Below are 15,221 nucleotides of genomic sequence, written 5' to 3' on the forward strand. Positions count from 1 at the left end.
AACAACAACAAGAGCATTGAGAGAAATTTTTTGTTTTCTCGTTTTCTTGTGTATGATCGATAATTATGTTCAGGGATATAAATTGCTTAAATTTTTCCGAAAGCAATCAATTCTTATGATGTTAAAGTATAGTTTAAGGGACATGATTGTATTGGATTTTGGGAAGGTGAAGTATGAGCCCATACCAAAGTAGAAACATAGTTGAGAAACTAGGATATCTAACTTTCATATTTTCTTAATACTTGTAAAATTTATTCAGCCAAAAAAAACTTGTTTTACATGCATCAATTTTTGAAAATTTAGACTTGATTTGTAAAGAGACAAGAAAGGGATCTAATAATGAACTGATCCTTGTACCAAACCAAATGCGAAGCGCGTCATCATTAGTCAAGTTTTATTATAATGAAACATCTCTTGTGTGCTTCCACTAGTTTTTGATTTTTCATTATACTTTTTCTAACAAGCTATAATGCCTACTGCCTACAATGGGAAATACAAATAGTAGTTAGTTTCAATAAAATAAATCTCATTTTCCTTGATCGAATCAACTGTACAATAGAGGTAATATATACATATTAAACCAGTCTAAATCGGAGATCATGAACCAGCTAAACTATACAGACTCCAATTAAATTAAACCAAAAACCTATATACAATAATAGTCCCCCTCAAGATGGGGCGAAGATGTTGATGAGACCCATCTTGCATAACAATTGTTGGAACGGAGCCGGGTGAAGTGGCTTGGTGAAAGGATCTACAAGCTGTAAATAAGTGTTGATATGCAAGAGCTTAAACAGACCTGCAATCAACCGTTCATGCACACTGTGATAGTTGGATTCAATATGTTTAATGTGCTCATGGAAGACAGAGTTATTGGCAATATGAATAGCAGTAGGGCTCGGCATTCGGGTAATCCGTTCAGGTTCAGGTATTACCCATTCGGGTTCGGGTAAACGGATTTAGAAAAATAGAATCCATTGTGTATTTTTAGATATATGGGTTCGGTTCGGTTTGTGTACTATCGGGTTTGGGTCGGTTTGGGTTACAAATTTTAGAACCCGATTAGTACCCGAACTACCGGGTACCCAAAAATTATAATTAAATTTAAATAAATTTAGTTAAATTTTGACTTACATAACAAAATATTTTAGATATTTTGATTATTTTGATATTTAGGTATAAAACTAAATGAAATATTCAAAATTATAATCATAATTTTGGGGTAATTGCATTATATTAATGATAAATATTATAAATATGTTTATATGTTCGGGTTTAATGGGTACCCAAACGGGTACCTGGTATTACCCGACCCTAACCCGAACCCACGGGTATTAGAAAATAGACCCAATAGGGTTATATAGGCAAACCCGTATCCAACCCAAACCCGGTTTTCGGGTCGGGTTCCGGGTTGGGTATTCAGGTACAGTTTTTATGCCCATGCCTAAATAGCAGCCTCGTTGTCACAGAAAAGGAGTGTTGGCTTGTGGAGAGGAATCTACAGATCCTTGAAGAACTTAGTAAGCCACATAAGTTCATTAGTAGCAACAGACAATGCACGATACTACGATTCTGCAGAAGATTTAGAGACAACCTTCTGTTTCTTCGATTTCCAAGAAATAAGAGAAGTGCCTAAGAACATGCAAAAACCGGAAGTAGAGCGACGAGTATCTAGACAGGAGTTGTAGTCTGCATCATCAAAGGCTTGAATTTGTAACTCGGCTTTAGAGGAATAGAACAGACCAAGACCAATAATGCCTTTCAGATAATGAAGAATTCTGTAGACAACAAGTTTATGGGTCGGACGAGGAGTCTCGGAAAACTGACTGAGCTTGTTCACCGCAAATGTGATATCAGGACGAGTAATCTGCAGATACATCAATTGACCAATGAGTCTCTGATAGGATTTGGCATCAACAAAGTCACCACCAAAGTCATGGCAGAGCTTAACACCGGGGTCCATGGGAGAAGCAACCGGTTTGCATCCCAATAAACCTGTCTCATCAAGCAAATCCAGAGCATATTTGCGCTGGCCAACATAAATTCCAGCATCAGAACGAGCAATTTCGAGACCAAGGAAGTATTTAAGAGGACCCATGTCACGAAGTTTAAAACATGATTTGAGCTCAGTCTTCAAGCAATCTGCGACAGCATCATTGTTGGTGACAATCACAATGTCATCCACGTAAACTAACACACAGAGAAATACGTCAGTAGTAATTTTCAAGAAACAAGTATGATCCGATTGAGACTGAACAAAACCCAAGCCAAGGAGAGTGACTGAGAACTTCAAAAACCATTGGCGGGATGCCTGTTTCAATCCATAAAGAGATTTTTTTTAATTTGCAAACCGCATTAGGGGGAAGAGAGTCCCCCTTTCTTGATGCATAACCTGGAGGAAGCTTCATGTAAATTTCTTCATCTAAGTCCCCATTGAGGAAAGCATTAGAGATATCCAATTGATGAAGAGTGAATCCAGAAATGGCAGAGATAGCCAGAAGAAGCTTCACAGAAGTGAGATTGCAAACAGGAGAAAACGTTTCATGAAAGTCAACCTCTTCCTCTTGAGTGTAACCCTTAGAAACGAGACGTGCCTTATACCTCTCAATAGTACCATCCGCATGATACTTAATCTTATAAAGCCACTTACAACCAATTGGTTTTTTGTTAGGAGGTAAAGAGCAAACATCCCATGTACAAGTTATCTCCAAAGCATCAACCTCATCATCCATAGCTCCACACCACACCTAAAATTCCTTTGCTTCATTATAGGTTGAGGGTTCTTTGGTTTTGTCTATGGTAGCTAAAAAAGAGTGATAAAGATCTGACACTTTGTCATAAGAAAGGAATTGGGCTATATCATGAATGGTTGAAGATGCCACTGAATGACAGTAGTAATCTTGAAGATAAGCAGGCTTTTTGATTCTCCTATGCGATGTTTGAACAGAAGGTTCAGGGACATCATTAGAACCTATAGAAGGCAAGGTGTCTAAGGAAGATGATGATGGAGAAACATCAGCATCAGAAATGAGAGGAAGCATAGGAGAAGGGCAAACGGAAAGAACTCTTCATGAAAAAACAACATGTCTAGAGATGATGATATCATTACTCTCTAAATCAAGGAGTTTATAACCTTTGTATCCAAAAGGATAACCAAGAGCTCTAGGATTAAACTTGGTTCTATTTTTTGGTGAAGTGGAAGCATAACAAAGGCAGCCGAAAGCTATTAAATCGTCATAATTGGGAAGCTTCTTAGTTAAAACCTCAAAGGACTTTTGTTGTCAAGCACAGGAGCCGGAAGTCTGTTAATAAGATGAACAACTGAAAGAACACAATCTCCCTAATAAGGAAGAGGCATATGTGATTGAAAGAGAAGAGACCTAGCTACATTAAGGATGTGTTGATGTTTTCTCTCCACAACAGAGTTTTGTTGGGGAGTTTCAGGACAAGAATGAAATGGAATAATACCTTTTGATTTGTATAGATGAGTGAAGTTGATCTCATGAGCATTGTTAGACCTAACCCCCTTAACTCTAGTCTCAAATTGATTTTCTACCATATTAATGAAAGAAGGAAAGATGGTAAGAACATCTGATTTATTTTTCATCAACAATGGTTAAAAAATATCTAAATCCATCATGGGTTGGTATGGAGAAAGGACCCCAAGTATCAATATGGACTAATTCAAAAGGAGATTTTTTGACATTGTTATTTGAAATAAAAGGAATATGTTTTTGTTTTGTCAAATGGCAAGTTTTACTGTAAAAATGTTTAGTAATTTTTGTATCTTTAGGAAGCTGTAAAACATCAGAAAGAGATAACATTTTAAAAAGAGAAGTGTGACCTAACCGCTTGTGCCAAAGATCATGGGAAGAGACAGATGCGGCAACAGTAAAAGGAGCTTTATCTAAAGTAGTGTTTATAGACTCAATGTCCAGAAAGTAAAGATTAGCCACTTGCCTATCCATTCCAATCATTAAGTACCGAGTAAGATCCTGAAGAGCAAAAGAGTTTTCATCAAACCAGATTTTACAACCCATAGACTTAGTGATACAACTAACACTTAAGAGTTTGAATTTAAACTGAGGGATGAAAAGGACATCATGGAGAACTAAATTTCTACCTAGACAAATAGTTCCGATTCCAACAATGCTCACAAGACCTCCATTAGGAAGATTGACATTAGTGTCATCAATGTGTTGAAATGTGGAAAAAGAAGATTTGTCATGGCAAATATGGTTAGTGGCTCCTGTGTCTATGACCCAAGTATTAATAGCGATCGCATTGCTATTAATGGAATAAGCATAAGGCCTATCTGCACTGGTAAAAGAACAAACGATAGAGGGATAAATGGTACCAGGTGCAGGGTCGTTAGTAGAAGATGAAGGAAGGGAAGACAATGTAACAGTGTGAACTTCAGGTGTGGTGTTGGAGCTGTGAATTCTGGTGTTGAGAAAGGAGACAATTTGTTGCATTTGCTCTGTGGATAGTTCATCATGCACTAAATCTTTCTCGATGATAGCCTTAACATCAACAGAACTTTCTGTAGTGACATTAGCAGCTGTTGCAGGATTGAACTTGAAGCGTGGATGGCCAACTGGATAACCATTCTTCTTGTAGCATTTATCCATGACATGACCTACCCGACCACAGAATGTGCAAACCGGTTTGTCTTTTCTCTGAAATTGATAACCACCAGAAGAAGAACCTTGTTGAGGAGACGGTTGAGACACTTGAAAGGCAGCAAAATCCAGAGATCCTGTAGGAGGAAGAGTCGCTGTCCTCTGAGAGTCGTCTTGATCAAGTATATTGTAGACCTCTGACATAGTAGGCAACGTCTTCTTCATCAGGATTTGGCTCCTAACTGTGTCATAGTTGCTGTTAAGCCCCATAAGAAGATCAATGACCCGATTAGTCTCCCTTTCAGCAATTAAGTCGTCAACAGTCCTTGCAGTTACTTGCAGGCGAGACAGCTCTTCCTACAACGACTGAGTTTTGGTGTGAAACGAAGACAAGTCCATACTACCTTGGCGAAGTGAATGTATTTGCTGGTGAAGCTTGTACAACCTTGGAAGGTGTGACTTATGGTATCGAACATGCAAATCTTTCCAGATCTCAGCAGCTGTGCTAAAGTATAAGATGCTAGAATAGATTTGCTTTGAGACACTATTCAATAACCAAGACTTCACCATACTATTACATCGCTTCCAAATCTGATAGTACAGATCAGATTCTTCAGGACGAACAATTGAACCATCCACAAACCCTAACTTATTCTTAGCTTCGATACTAATCGTAATCGCTACAATTCAAGTCCCATAGTTTGTTCCATCTAAGATGTCAGGAACAATAACCAAACCTGGATGATCGGAGCTGTGGAGATGATAAGGACTGTGGACATTATCTGGAGAGTCTGAAACTTCAAACGGTGGAAAACACGGCTTTTTGCGAGGATTGATCGCTTGCGGCGTGGATCCAGTGATAGCACATAACGGCGATGAGTTGTGAACTTTGTCATGAGAAATTGGGGAGTGATTTTGCGATGGATCTGGTGTAGCGGAACGATACTTCGAAATGGTCTTGCGTTTTCCCATCGAGAGCGAGATAAGTTGAGAAATAAGCTAGATCTGCTATGGAAATCGAAAGAGACGAAAATCTGGAGAACTACAAGGTGATCGAAAAAAAACTCCGACAATGTAACAAACAAATCCGACGGAAGCAAATCGGAAAAAGTTTGTTATGGAAAACGAGTGTTTATTTGCTCTGATACCATTTCAATAAAATAAATCTCATTTTCCTTGATCGAATCAACTGTACAATAGAGGTAATATATACAGACTAAACCAGTCTAAACCGGAGATCATGAACCAGCTAAACTATACAGACTCCAATTAAATTAAACCAGAAGCCTATATACAATAATAGTTAGACACTAATGTAGGGGGTTAGAGTGAAAGTAAGGAAACTTAAAGGGGGTTGGATGAGCAAATATGAAAAGCTGAAACTTGAAGGAAACGTGTTTGTGTGTGTATGGGTCCCAAACGCAGCGTCAACAACGTGAGGACGTTTGCTTGTGTTACAAATCAAAGCAACCTTATGTTTTCCATTTGCAGCAAACTATCTATTATTTGTTTTTGCAAGAATTCCGTTTAACTTTTACCTTATTCTTGTTAAAAAGTCTCCACAGATTCGTGTGAATATCACTTTTTTTTTTTCTGGACTCATTTGTAAGGTATGGACTAATTAACTACTGGTGAACATAGGAATGGTATAATTAGGGTGACAAAGTTGATTTATAGACGTTACTGTCTAAGAATGGGGATATTGCTAAGCTGGACCCAAGCATGGGTTCAACGTGAAGCGTACCTAATGCGAAACAAACCCCATTCAAAAACTTCAAATAATAAATAAATATAGTAGCATAGAGCCATAGACAGATAACATGCCAATTCTTTAGACAGATAAATAAATATTAAAATTTAAATGACAGTGCAAAATTTCATTGTTTATGGCATAGTTTAAAACTATACTTAATTTCATAAGATGGTACTCTTATTCAGTTTGATATATATCCTTTTTGAAATTTCCAACATTTTTGTTAGTAATTTTTTTAAATATATTGTCACATAGTTTCTAGATTTTTATTTAACATTAGTACCAAATTACAGAAACTATCTTTCTTTTTATTAAAAAAAAAATATAGAATACTTTATATACAAAAATCTACACTAATTAATTAATGGAGGTTTTAGTTGAGTAAAGAAATTAATACATATAATATAAGGTTCTTTTTTTTGAAAAGAGACATATTAGGCTCTTCCTTGCACACTTCAAATAGAATGAGTTTAATGTTGAAAACAAACTTAAACAAGATATAAGTCATAACTCATAACTATGTACTTATTGAAAAGACAACTTTATACTCACTATATGTTATGCAAAATATTATTAACTTACTACATAAATTCAAGAGAACAGTTGGGGTCAATATGAAAATAAGTTATACTACAAGGGTCGATAGATTAAGGTTTTTTTTTAAAAAAAAAAATTGAACTTTTGTCCTTAAAAACATACAAAACGGATTTTGCTGATCTGTCCGGGTCCATGCATAAGCAAGCAAGGTTACATAAACGTGACGCTTGCTTATGAATCTAACTCACATTTTAAAACTTTCAATTTAATACCTTCATATACTTAAAAAGTTTTCCATTCGCAAGCAACAACTAAATCTATTATCAATTAATTGACATTGACAGTTAAAAAAGTTGAACTTTATTATTGCTTTCTCTAGTGTTTTTCGTGAGAGTTTCTCTCTTTTAAGTCATTTACATATAAATATATACCCCTACACCATTCTTCTTCGTCTTGTTAACTTAAAACGTTTAAGAATCTCTCTACTCACATTTTCTCTGTGAGTGTTCTTTCTTTTACTTCTTTGATATTTTCCAGTTTTCTTTTCTTTCCTCAAAAATTTACTTCAATTTCTGTTTGTTGCTATGTTTTTTAGAAGTTCCATTGTATTTTAGCAAAGCAAGAAAATGTGGTGAATCTTCTTCAGTTGTTACTTTTGTGTTTCCTCTGTTCTTTACTTGACTTTTGGAATATTTTTCTAGGTTTTATCTTAGATTCTTCACTTTAAGAACTATATGAAGATTTGATTTGAAGTAATATTCTATGATTGAATTGAAACTGAGTTTGTTTGATTCTGGTGTGGGGCTTATGCCTCTGACTTTTTTTTTGCACCAATAGTTTTTCATTTTTACATTTTTTATTTGCTTGAAATTTTGAGGGATACCTTATGAATAATTTTACACTGTAATTTGTCTTTAGTCTTCACTTGTTATAGACATATAAGTTTGTTAAATCCTTATGATCTACATATTTATTATTCGACTTAACGTTTCTTGATGTTGTATATGTTGTTTCGTCTTTCATCTCTGTAGCAGTTACAACTAGGAATATGTGGTGTTCTTTAGACTTGATGTGAGATTGTTTTCATGATGACAGGTAAAAATGGGAACTAGGTTCCAATCCTTCTTGCTCGTGTTCTTGCTTTCATGTTTGATTCTTATATCCACTGCCTCGTGTGAGCGAAACGGTGATGGAACTATTAGAATTGGATTGAAGAAGAGGAAACTAGACCGGAGCAACAGGCTGGCTTCACAGCTTTTTTTGAAAAACCGAGGAGAGTCTTGGTTTCCCAAAGACCATTTTCGCCTGAACGATGCAAATGCGGATATGGTTCCGCTGAAAAACTATTTGGATGCTCAATACTATGGTGACATTACCATTGGTACTCCACCTCAGAAGTTCACTGTGATCTTTGATACTGGTAGCTCCAATCTCTGGATACCATCTACTAAATGTTACTTATCGGTACGTGTTAGTGGTTAATTTGTTCTTAAAGAATGCATACTAATTGTGAAAATGCTTTTGTAATCTCTCTTTAATGTGTTTTTTTTCAGGTTGCTTGTTATTTTCACTCGAAGTACAAGGCTAGCCAGTCATCAACCTACAGAAAGAACGGTGTGTTCTCTCTGTTCATCTTGTTATGCATCGAATACTTTTTGATGGTTCTTGATAACTTTTCAAGAAAGGCATAGGTTTAATTAGCATCCGTCTTCTGATCATTGAAAATACAGGTAAACCAGCATCTATCCGCTATGGAACAGGTGCTATTGCTGGTTACTTCAGCTATGATGATGTTAAAGTTGGTGATCTTGTTGTCAAGGAGCAGGTAAACCCCGATTCAGCCGCTTACATATCTCAGTAGATTCTTACGAGTTTACTGTTTTCTTGGTATTCATATCTTACTGCTACATATATATCACCACAGGAATTCATAGAGGCTACTAGTGAGCCTGGTATTACATTCTTGTTGGCAAAGTTTGATGGTATCCTCGGTTTGGGCTTCAAAGAGATTTCTGTAGGAAACTCAACTCCGGTTTGGTATGAAAACACTCTCTTTCTTTTTTTCAGTTGTGCAATATGAATTATGAATGATGAGATTGTATGATGTGTATAGGTATAACATGGTGGAAAAAGGTTTGGTTAAGGAACCAATTTTTTCGTTCTGGCTTAACCGTAACCCGCAAGATCCAGAAGGTGGTGAGATTGTTTTCGGTGGAGTTGACCCAAAGCACTTCAAAGGAGAGCATACTTATGTCCCTGTGACACATAAAGGATACTGGCAATTCGACATGGGTGATCTCCAAATTGCTGGCAAACCAACTGGTACGTAAGCTTTTGAGATGTTCTAGTTTCAACATGAATGAGTCCTTTAGATATATATTTTGACATCTAAGTTTCTATGTTATTCAGGATATTGTGCTAAAGGGTGTTCTGCTATTGCTGATTCTGGAACTTCTCTACTCACGGGTCCATCGGTGAGAAAGATATCACTTGTGTTAGATTGTACACTGTTTATAACCTGAAACATGCTGACTAGTTCTGCATTTTTCCTTGTTTAGACTGTCATCACGATGATCAATCATGCGATTGGAGCACAAGGAATCGTAAGTCGTGAATGCAAGGCCGTGGTGGATCAATACGGAAAGACCATGTTGAATTCTCTTCTAGCTCAGGTTGAAATCACTGTTCATTACAAATTCACACTTACCTATATATTAGCAGTACAATCTTGAATTTTACATCATTTGACATGCAGGAGGATCCGAAGAAAGTATGCTCACAAATTGGAGTCTGCGCTTTTGACGGTACAGACAGTGTGAGGTTAGTAGTACTGACATAATCCAGGCAGAAAGATATGTCAGACATCAAACTTAAAAGCTGCTTCATATTTATCTGCAGTATGGGGATTCAGTCCGTTGTAGATGATGGAGCTTCAGGTCTTCTAAACCAAGCAATGTGCAGTGCCTGTCAAATGGCAGCCGTGTGGATGGAGAGTGAATTGACTCAAAATCAAACACAAGAACGCATACTCGCTTATGCTGCTGAGGTGAGTTTCGAGAGTGTATTGAAAGCCTTTTTTGGACATTAAACATGTTTAAAGCTCTAATCTCTCTAAAATTTTTTTTAGCTCTGTGACCATATACCAACTCAGAACCAACAATCAGCAGTGGACTGTGAGAAGGTTTCGTCTATGCCTATAGTCTCATTCACAATTGGTGGCAGAACCTTTGATCTCTCTCCTCAAGATGTAACTACTCTCATCAGTTTCTCCTTATATTTTAGCTTACCAATATCATCATCATAAGTCTTATGCATCTTCTTTTTTTATCAATCAGTATATATTCAAGATTGGGGAAGGAGTTGAGACTCAGTGCACTAGCGGTTTCACAGCCATGGATATTCCTCCACCTCGTGGACCTCTCTGGTAACTATCATCTACAAATCTATTCTACACTAACCAAAAACACTCAACTTGCTTTACTTAAAACTTTGTGCAAAATTGCAGGATCTTGGGTGATATCTTCATGGGACCATATCACACTGTGTTTGATTACGGGAAAGCAAGAGTTGGATTTGCCAAAGCTGCTTAAACAAGATCTCTTCTTTAATACCCTTTTTTTATATGATGTTTGTGAATGTGTTTTAGACAAAAAATCTGAAAATGGTTGTAATAATTTAAACATATTGCTATCCTAGAATGGTATCATCATAACACAGATTCTTATTTGGTTTCAGCTGTTTTGATTTGCTTTAACTTACAGAGTACAAAGAGATTATGATGATTCCAAGGATTGAGCTTAATCACTTAGCCTTTGCCAAAGCCAGTGTTGTCACTGACCTCGCTCGCAGGGTCAAGAAAATGGCCCTGGAAACAAAAAAAGAAGAAGAATGCTGAGATTACGAAGAAGTTTCAACTGAGTAACAACAAGAAGAATGAAAACATTGTGGGGGAAGCAGCAGCAAATGAATCATTGTCTTACCAAAAGAATGCGACGATGCTGTGCAAGATGACCCGGAAGTGAAGTGGCACATACTTGTAGTTAATCCATCCCACCACCGGGAAAAACTGTGATTGACATCATAGAATCAATCATTCAAAAAATCTGGTTGTGGATCAAACTCTCATAAACAAGGACATGAACTAAACTGATATCTCTCTCTTACCGTCCATGCTGTAAGCTGGACAGTCGGGTATGTCTTCTTGATTCTTTCTCTAACAAGGTTCCAGGGAGTTCCTGTTTAACTCAACATTGCAGGACTGTTAGTAAGAGCTCTTAATACCATCCACAACTTTTAAGGGTTTTAGAAACGGAGGAACATACTTTCGATGACTACTCCATAATAGATCATGAAAAGCAAATGGTTCAGTGGTGACAATGTCAGTTGTTCCACAATTACCTACCAAAAACTTTATACATTCAAACAGACCATTTAGCATAAACCAATCTTTATCATATGACATTCTACCTTCTTTGCCACAGTCTTTGTGTCTTTCTTCCCTTTAAAAACCTTATCTAGATATGTATGAAAGAAATGCCCCGCTGGTCCGAGAAAACCACCCGCAAATATCTGTCAAGCCGTAAACAATTTAACAAAAATCAATCTTGAAACTATCATTCGAAAACGCTATCAAATGAAGCTTGAACTTGGGGAGATTCTACAAGAGAGAAAGATTCAAGCTTTACCACTTTGAGAAGAACCCTTCTGAGCTGAATCTTCTGTATGCCAGAGAGTTTCTGAGATACAACATCACTAACCCCAGACAACACTCCAGCAGTAATTGCCTAACAAATCACAAACAAATTGACTCCAAATTCATTAAAAAAAAAAAACATAGAATCATTCACATAAATTTCCAGCTATCTATTAAAAAAAAAGTCAACGAGCTATTTTAAAATCACAATGATACTCTCTCTCACACAACCGGATTATCAAAACTGGGTTAGGTTAAAAACACAAACTTTCAATTAAAAAAACAACATCATCGTCACTCAATCGATGATACACTAAAGAAACGAAACTACATCAGTTGCTTCCCAATTAATCAAATCCAAATCACAATGAACAAGAGACAAAACAAAGCTCGAACCTTTGTTCTTAAAGGATGTTGTTGAAGCTGTGACAAGTAACGCTGCAGAGTCGTCTTCTTCGGTGAAGATCCCATTTTTTGGATTTTTCTTTTATGATTGATTGATTAGTGTGTTTCCTGTGTTTGTGTCTAAAAGCAATTTGAACCAAAATCTCATCTACAAAACAATAACCAAACCGGTTATATCTCAAATTAATAAACCAAACTAAACCAAAACAAACCGGTTCGGTTTAAGAGTAATTAAGACTTGTTCTACGAGGATGGCGGGTAAAATTGGGAGGCTTTACGGTTAGACCAAAACCGCCACAAGAGAAACAATCAAAGCCTAATAAATTCATTAATTGTGTTTGGTCTTTGGTCAAAAATTTCTCTCTTTGGTCAATTCAATTCCTTTAATTTTCTTGCTTTGTTTTATGCCAATCATCTAAAACTTATATATACCACACACATTACATACTCTCTTCATTCATTCATTCATCAAACACAATCACAAAGGCTCCTTTGAGAGACTTTTAAAACCAACGTAACCAAAACCAATCAAGAATCATCCATACTGCTGCTATATCTTTGTAAACACTTATAATGGCTTCATTACAGGTTTCAAGATTAGTTCTTTCGTCTTCTTCTTCTTCTTGTTCGAGACCTAAAGCTGCAGTCTCCATACCAAAACTACCGACATTTAACGTGGTTCCGAAAATACCGGTAAAGAAACAGACTTTATCGGTTAATGAACCGAGCTTTGAGTTTGTGGAAAGTCTTCCTCTTTCGTTGAAACAGAGGAGAGGCTCTGATGCTATCCAAAGGGCGCGTCTCACTGCGGTTCTTGAAGAAGTTATGGATAGGATTGAGATGCATAAGAACATTGGAGATCAACGCAATAATTGGAACTCTCTATTGCTCAATTCTGTCAACATGATCACTCTTACAGCCGTTTTGATGGCCGGGATGGCCTCGGTTAATGCTCACGGTGTAGATTCTGTGACCGCTGTGAAGATAGCTTCAACGGTGTTGTTGACATCTGCTACGGGTTTCGCTGCCTTGATGAGCAAGATTCAACCGTCACAGCTTACTGAAGAACAGAGGAACGCGACGAGGCTGTTCAAGAGGTTGAGAGTCGAAATCGAAATGTTTCTAAGAGAGAACGAGAAGATTACGGAAGAAGATGTGAAGGAAGCGATAAAGAGAGTGTTGTCACTAGATAAAGCTTACCCTCTTCCTCTGATCGGAACAATGCTCGAGAAGTTTCCGGAAGAGTTTAAACCGGCGAGTTGGTGGCCTGAAAATAAACGTAAAAGCCCTAAAACCGGTCTTGCGAATGGATGGAGTCAAGAGCTCGAGGCGGAGATGAGAGAAGTTGCTCATGTGGTGAAGAACAGAGACGCAGAAGAGTATGAGAGATTAGGTAACGTGGCGTTGAAGCTAAACCGGTTCTTGGCTATCTCTGGACCAGTTTTAACCGGAGTTTCGGCAGTGAGCTCTGTTTTTATCGGTCAAGATTCCGGATTAGCTGGAATCGTGGCGATGACATGTGCTTCTTTGGCTGCGGTTGTCAACACTTTGGAGCATGGTGGTCAAGTGGGAATGGTGTTTGAAATGTATAGAAACTCAGCTGGATTTTTCTCTCTGTTAGAAGAAACGATGAATTCGACAGAGAAGAAAGAGAACGGACAAGTGTACGAGACAAGAGTAGCGGTGAAGCTAGGGAGAAGCTTATCCGAACTGAGAGATCTCTCGAAGAGATCGAACCTTTCTCAAGTTAAGGCCAATGAATTCGCAAGCAAGCTTTTCTAGTTTTCTGTTATGTTAAGAGAGAACATTCTTCATTCTTTATTTGTATAGATGAATTCATTCATTCATTCAATTCTTTGATTTATTTGTTACAAACAAATTTAATTTTTACTATTTCAATTAAAACTTTAAACATGAATCTTTTGTCCTAATCTTGAGTGGGTATAACGAACCGACATGATCAAACTTCAATCCGAGAAACGACCGAATCAAAACCAAAACGAAATTATTCAACTAATTGACCCAATCTAATTTGGGGGTCAAAAATATTACAATAGAAGAACCGAATTTTAATCCATATATTAACTGAAATTCTTTATTACAACTTGTATCTTTGATTAAAATACATACTAAATATTTAATTTGATGAATTAAAAAAAAAAAATATTATGTACTTGAATCACAAACCAATCCGAATCAAACTGAACTAGATCCGGTTATTATTCGGTAACAAAATTTCAGTACCGAAATAACCAAACTGAACCGAATTATCCGAGTAAACCACCCACAAACAAGTTCATAAGAACTATGTCTCTTGTATCTGTTGCAAAATGTATATGTATATGTATATGAGGTCAGAAGAAAAAATGGAAGATTCACCGAGGATACAACACTGTAATCGAGACATCGTCCACTGAAAACGGATCTTTGTCTTTAAGGTTATTCATGGATATATGTGCTGGTTTCACTGAGAGAGGGAGAGTGACGAAAGCAGCTTCTGTAGGTTTAGGTATTGTCAAAGTACCGTCTCTTGCAAGCCAAACTATTACAGAGTTCATGGTTGGTCTCTTTGCTGCATTCTCTTGTACACACAACAAACCAATCTGAATTAACTTTATGATTTCGTTTCTCGGGTTTTCATTTAAGTAAGGATCGATTATACTCTTAGGCTCTCCTTCGATCAATTTCTTCCATGCCTGAATAAAAAGAAGATGCATCTTCTGCAATCACACCATGGAAACTAGGGACCACTTGTTCTTTACCTGTCATTACTCGAGGGAGGTCTGGTCGGGTCTCAGCTCAAAGTTGCTTCTGACGCGCTACACAAACTCATGGACTCATCTCATACCGCTGCTCATGGATACATCACTGGGTCAGGACAAACTTTTTCTACTTCGATATAGCTTTCAGCTTACAGTCCACTCAGTGTGGATAGAACGCAACAATCGACGAAATGGGACACCCGCTATTCCTTCTGCTCAACTTGCCCGAAGACTTGACCTCCAAATCAGAAACCGGTTACTTTCTATCCAAGAACAAGGAGATGGGCGATTTCAGGACTGCCTGGTGACATGGCTTGCCTCAAGATACCCCTCTCCCTAAGCTAATATCTTTAGTATGTAATATGTAATTCATTTACTTCAACAAACGCTGCACTTGAAGTAACAAAGTTTTTTCGAATAAATTTTACATTTTATTCAAAAAAAAAAAA

The 15,221-nt window shown here is 37.1% G+C and overlaps 4 protein-coding genes across 6 annotated transcripts; 2 read left to right on the plus strand and 2 right to left on the minus strand.

The window, feature by feature from the left end:
• On the minus strand, positions 1,565-2,732 carry LOC109128397 (uncharacterized mitochondrial protein AtMg00810-like). Its single transcript, XM_019234611.1, has 2 exons — positions 2,352-2,732; positions 1,565-2,251 (listed from the first exon to the last, which is right to left on the minus strand). The coding sequence occupies exons 1-2, from the start codon at positions 2,730-2,732 to the stop codon at positions 1,565-1,567; spliced, it is 1,068 nt and encodes a 355-aa protein (XP_019090156.1).
• Positions 7,306-10,636, plus strand: LOC104737288 (aspartic proteinase A3). 3 transcript variants are annotated; one of them, XM_010457424.1, is made up of 13 exons: positions 7,306-7,411; positions 8,008-8,376; positions 8,466-8,526; positions 8,643-8,737; positions 8,837-8,949; positions 9,026-9,234; positions 9,322-9,386; positions 9,471-9,584; positions 9,668-9,732; positions 9,811-9,958; positions 10,040-10,159; positions 10,248-10,336; positions 10,418-10,636. In XM_010457424.1, exons 2-13 carry the CDS (start codon positions 8,014-8,016, stop codon positions 10,500-10,502), a joined length of 1,527 nt encoding a protein of 508 aa, XP_010455726.1. In that variant the 5' UTR covers positions 7,306-7,411; positions 8,008-8,013; the 3' UTR covers positions 10,503-10,636. The 3 variants fall into 3 exon arrangements, with proteins under 3 accessions (XP_010455726.1, XP_010455729.1, XP_010455728.1); XM_010457427.2 differs by having other exon boundaries at positions 9,680-9,732; positions 10,418-10,565; XM_010457426.2 differs by lacking the exon at positions 7,306-7,411 and adding an exon at positions 7,445-7,543 and having other exon boundaries at positions 10,418-10,565.
• Positions 10,513-12,114, minus strand: LOC109124406 (peroxisomal membrane protein PMP22). The gene is made up of 7 exons (XM_010457423.1): positions 12,002-12,114; positions 11,598-11,696; positions 11,380-11,481; positions 11,235-11,310; positions 11,077-11,147; positions 10,893-10,978; positions 10,513-10,777 (listed from the first exon to the last, which is right to left on the minus strand). The coding sequence occupies exons 1-7, from the start codon at positions 12,074-12,076 to the stop codon at positions 10,714-10,716; spliced, it is 573 nt and encodes a 190-aa protein (XP_010455725.1). The 5' UTR covers positions 12,077-12,114; the 3' UTR covers positions 10,513-10,713.
• On the plus strand, positions 12,489-13,803 carry LOC104737289 (probable F-box protein At4g22030). The gene has a single exon (XM_010457428.2). The coding sequence runs from the start codon at positions 12,584-12,586 to the stop codon at positions 13,790-13,792; it is 1,209 nt and encodes a 402-aa protein (XP_010455730.1). The 5' UTR covers positions 12,489-12,583; the 3' UTR covers positions 13,793-13,803.

Source organism: Camelina sativa, chromosome 13 (genome assembly GCF_000633955.1).
Source record: "Camelina sativa cultivar DH55 chromosome 13, Cs, whole genome shotgun sequence".
Taxonomy (NCBI): domain Eukaryota; kingdom Viridiplantae; phylum Streptophyta; class Magnoliopsida; order Brassicales; family Brassicaceae; genus Camelina; species Camelina sativa.

Coding starts and splice junctions, on each gene's coding strand:
- LOC109128397 (XM_019234611.1), bottom strand. CDS start 2,732: ATGGATGATGAGGTTGATGCTTTGGAGATAACTTGTACATGGGATGTT. Junction 2,252..2,351: donor ACTCTCTTCCCCCTAATGCG/GTTTGCAAATTA, acceptor GGTTTTGTTCAG/TCTCAATCGGATCATACTTG.
- LOC104737288 (XM_010457424.1), top strand. CDS start 8,014: ATGGGAACTAGGTTCCAATCCTTCTTGCTCGTGTTCTTGCTTTCATGT. Junction 8,738..8,836: donor ATCTTGTTGTCAAGGAGCAG/GTAAACCCCGAT, acceptor ATATCACCACAG/GAATTCATAGAGGCTACTAG. Junction 8,950..9,025: donor GGAAACTCAACTCCGGTTTG/GTATGAAAACAC, acceptor TGATGTGTATAG/GTATAACATGGTGGAAAAAG.
- LOC109124406 (XM_010457423.1), bottom strand. CDS start 12,076: ATGGGATCTTCACCGAAGAAGACGACTCTGCAGCGTTACTTGTCACAG. Junction 11,697..12,001: donor AACATCCTTTAAGAACAAAG/GTTCGAGCTTTG, acceptor GTGATTTGTTAG/GCAATTACTGCTGGAGTGTT. Junction 11,311..11,379: donor CAAAGACTGTGGCAAAGAAG/GTAGAATGTCAT, acceptor AGTTTTTGGTAG/GTAATTGTGGAACAACTGAC.
- LOC104737289 (XM_010457428.2), top strand. CDS start 12,584: ATGGCTTCATTACAGGTTTCAAGATTAGTTCTTTCGTCTTCTTCTTCT.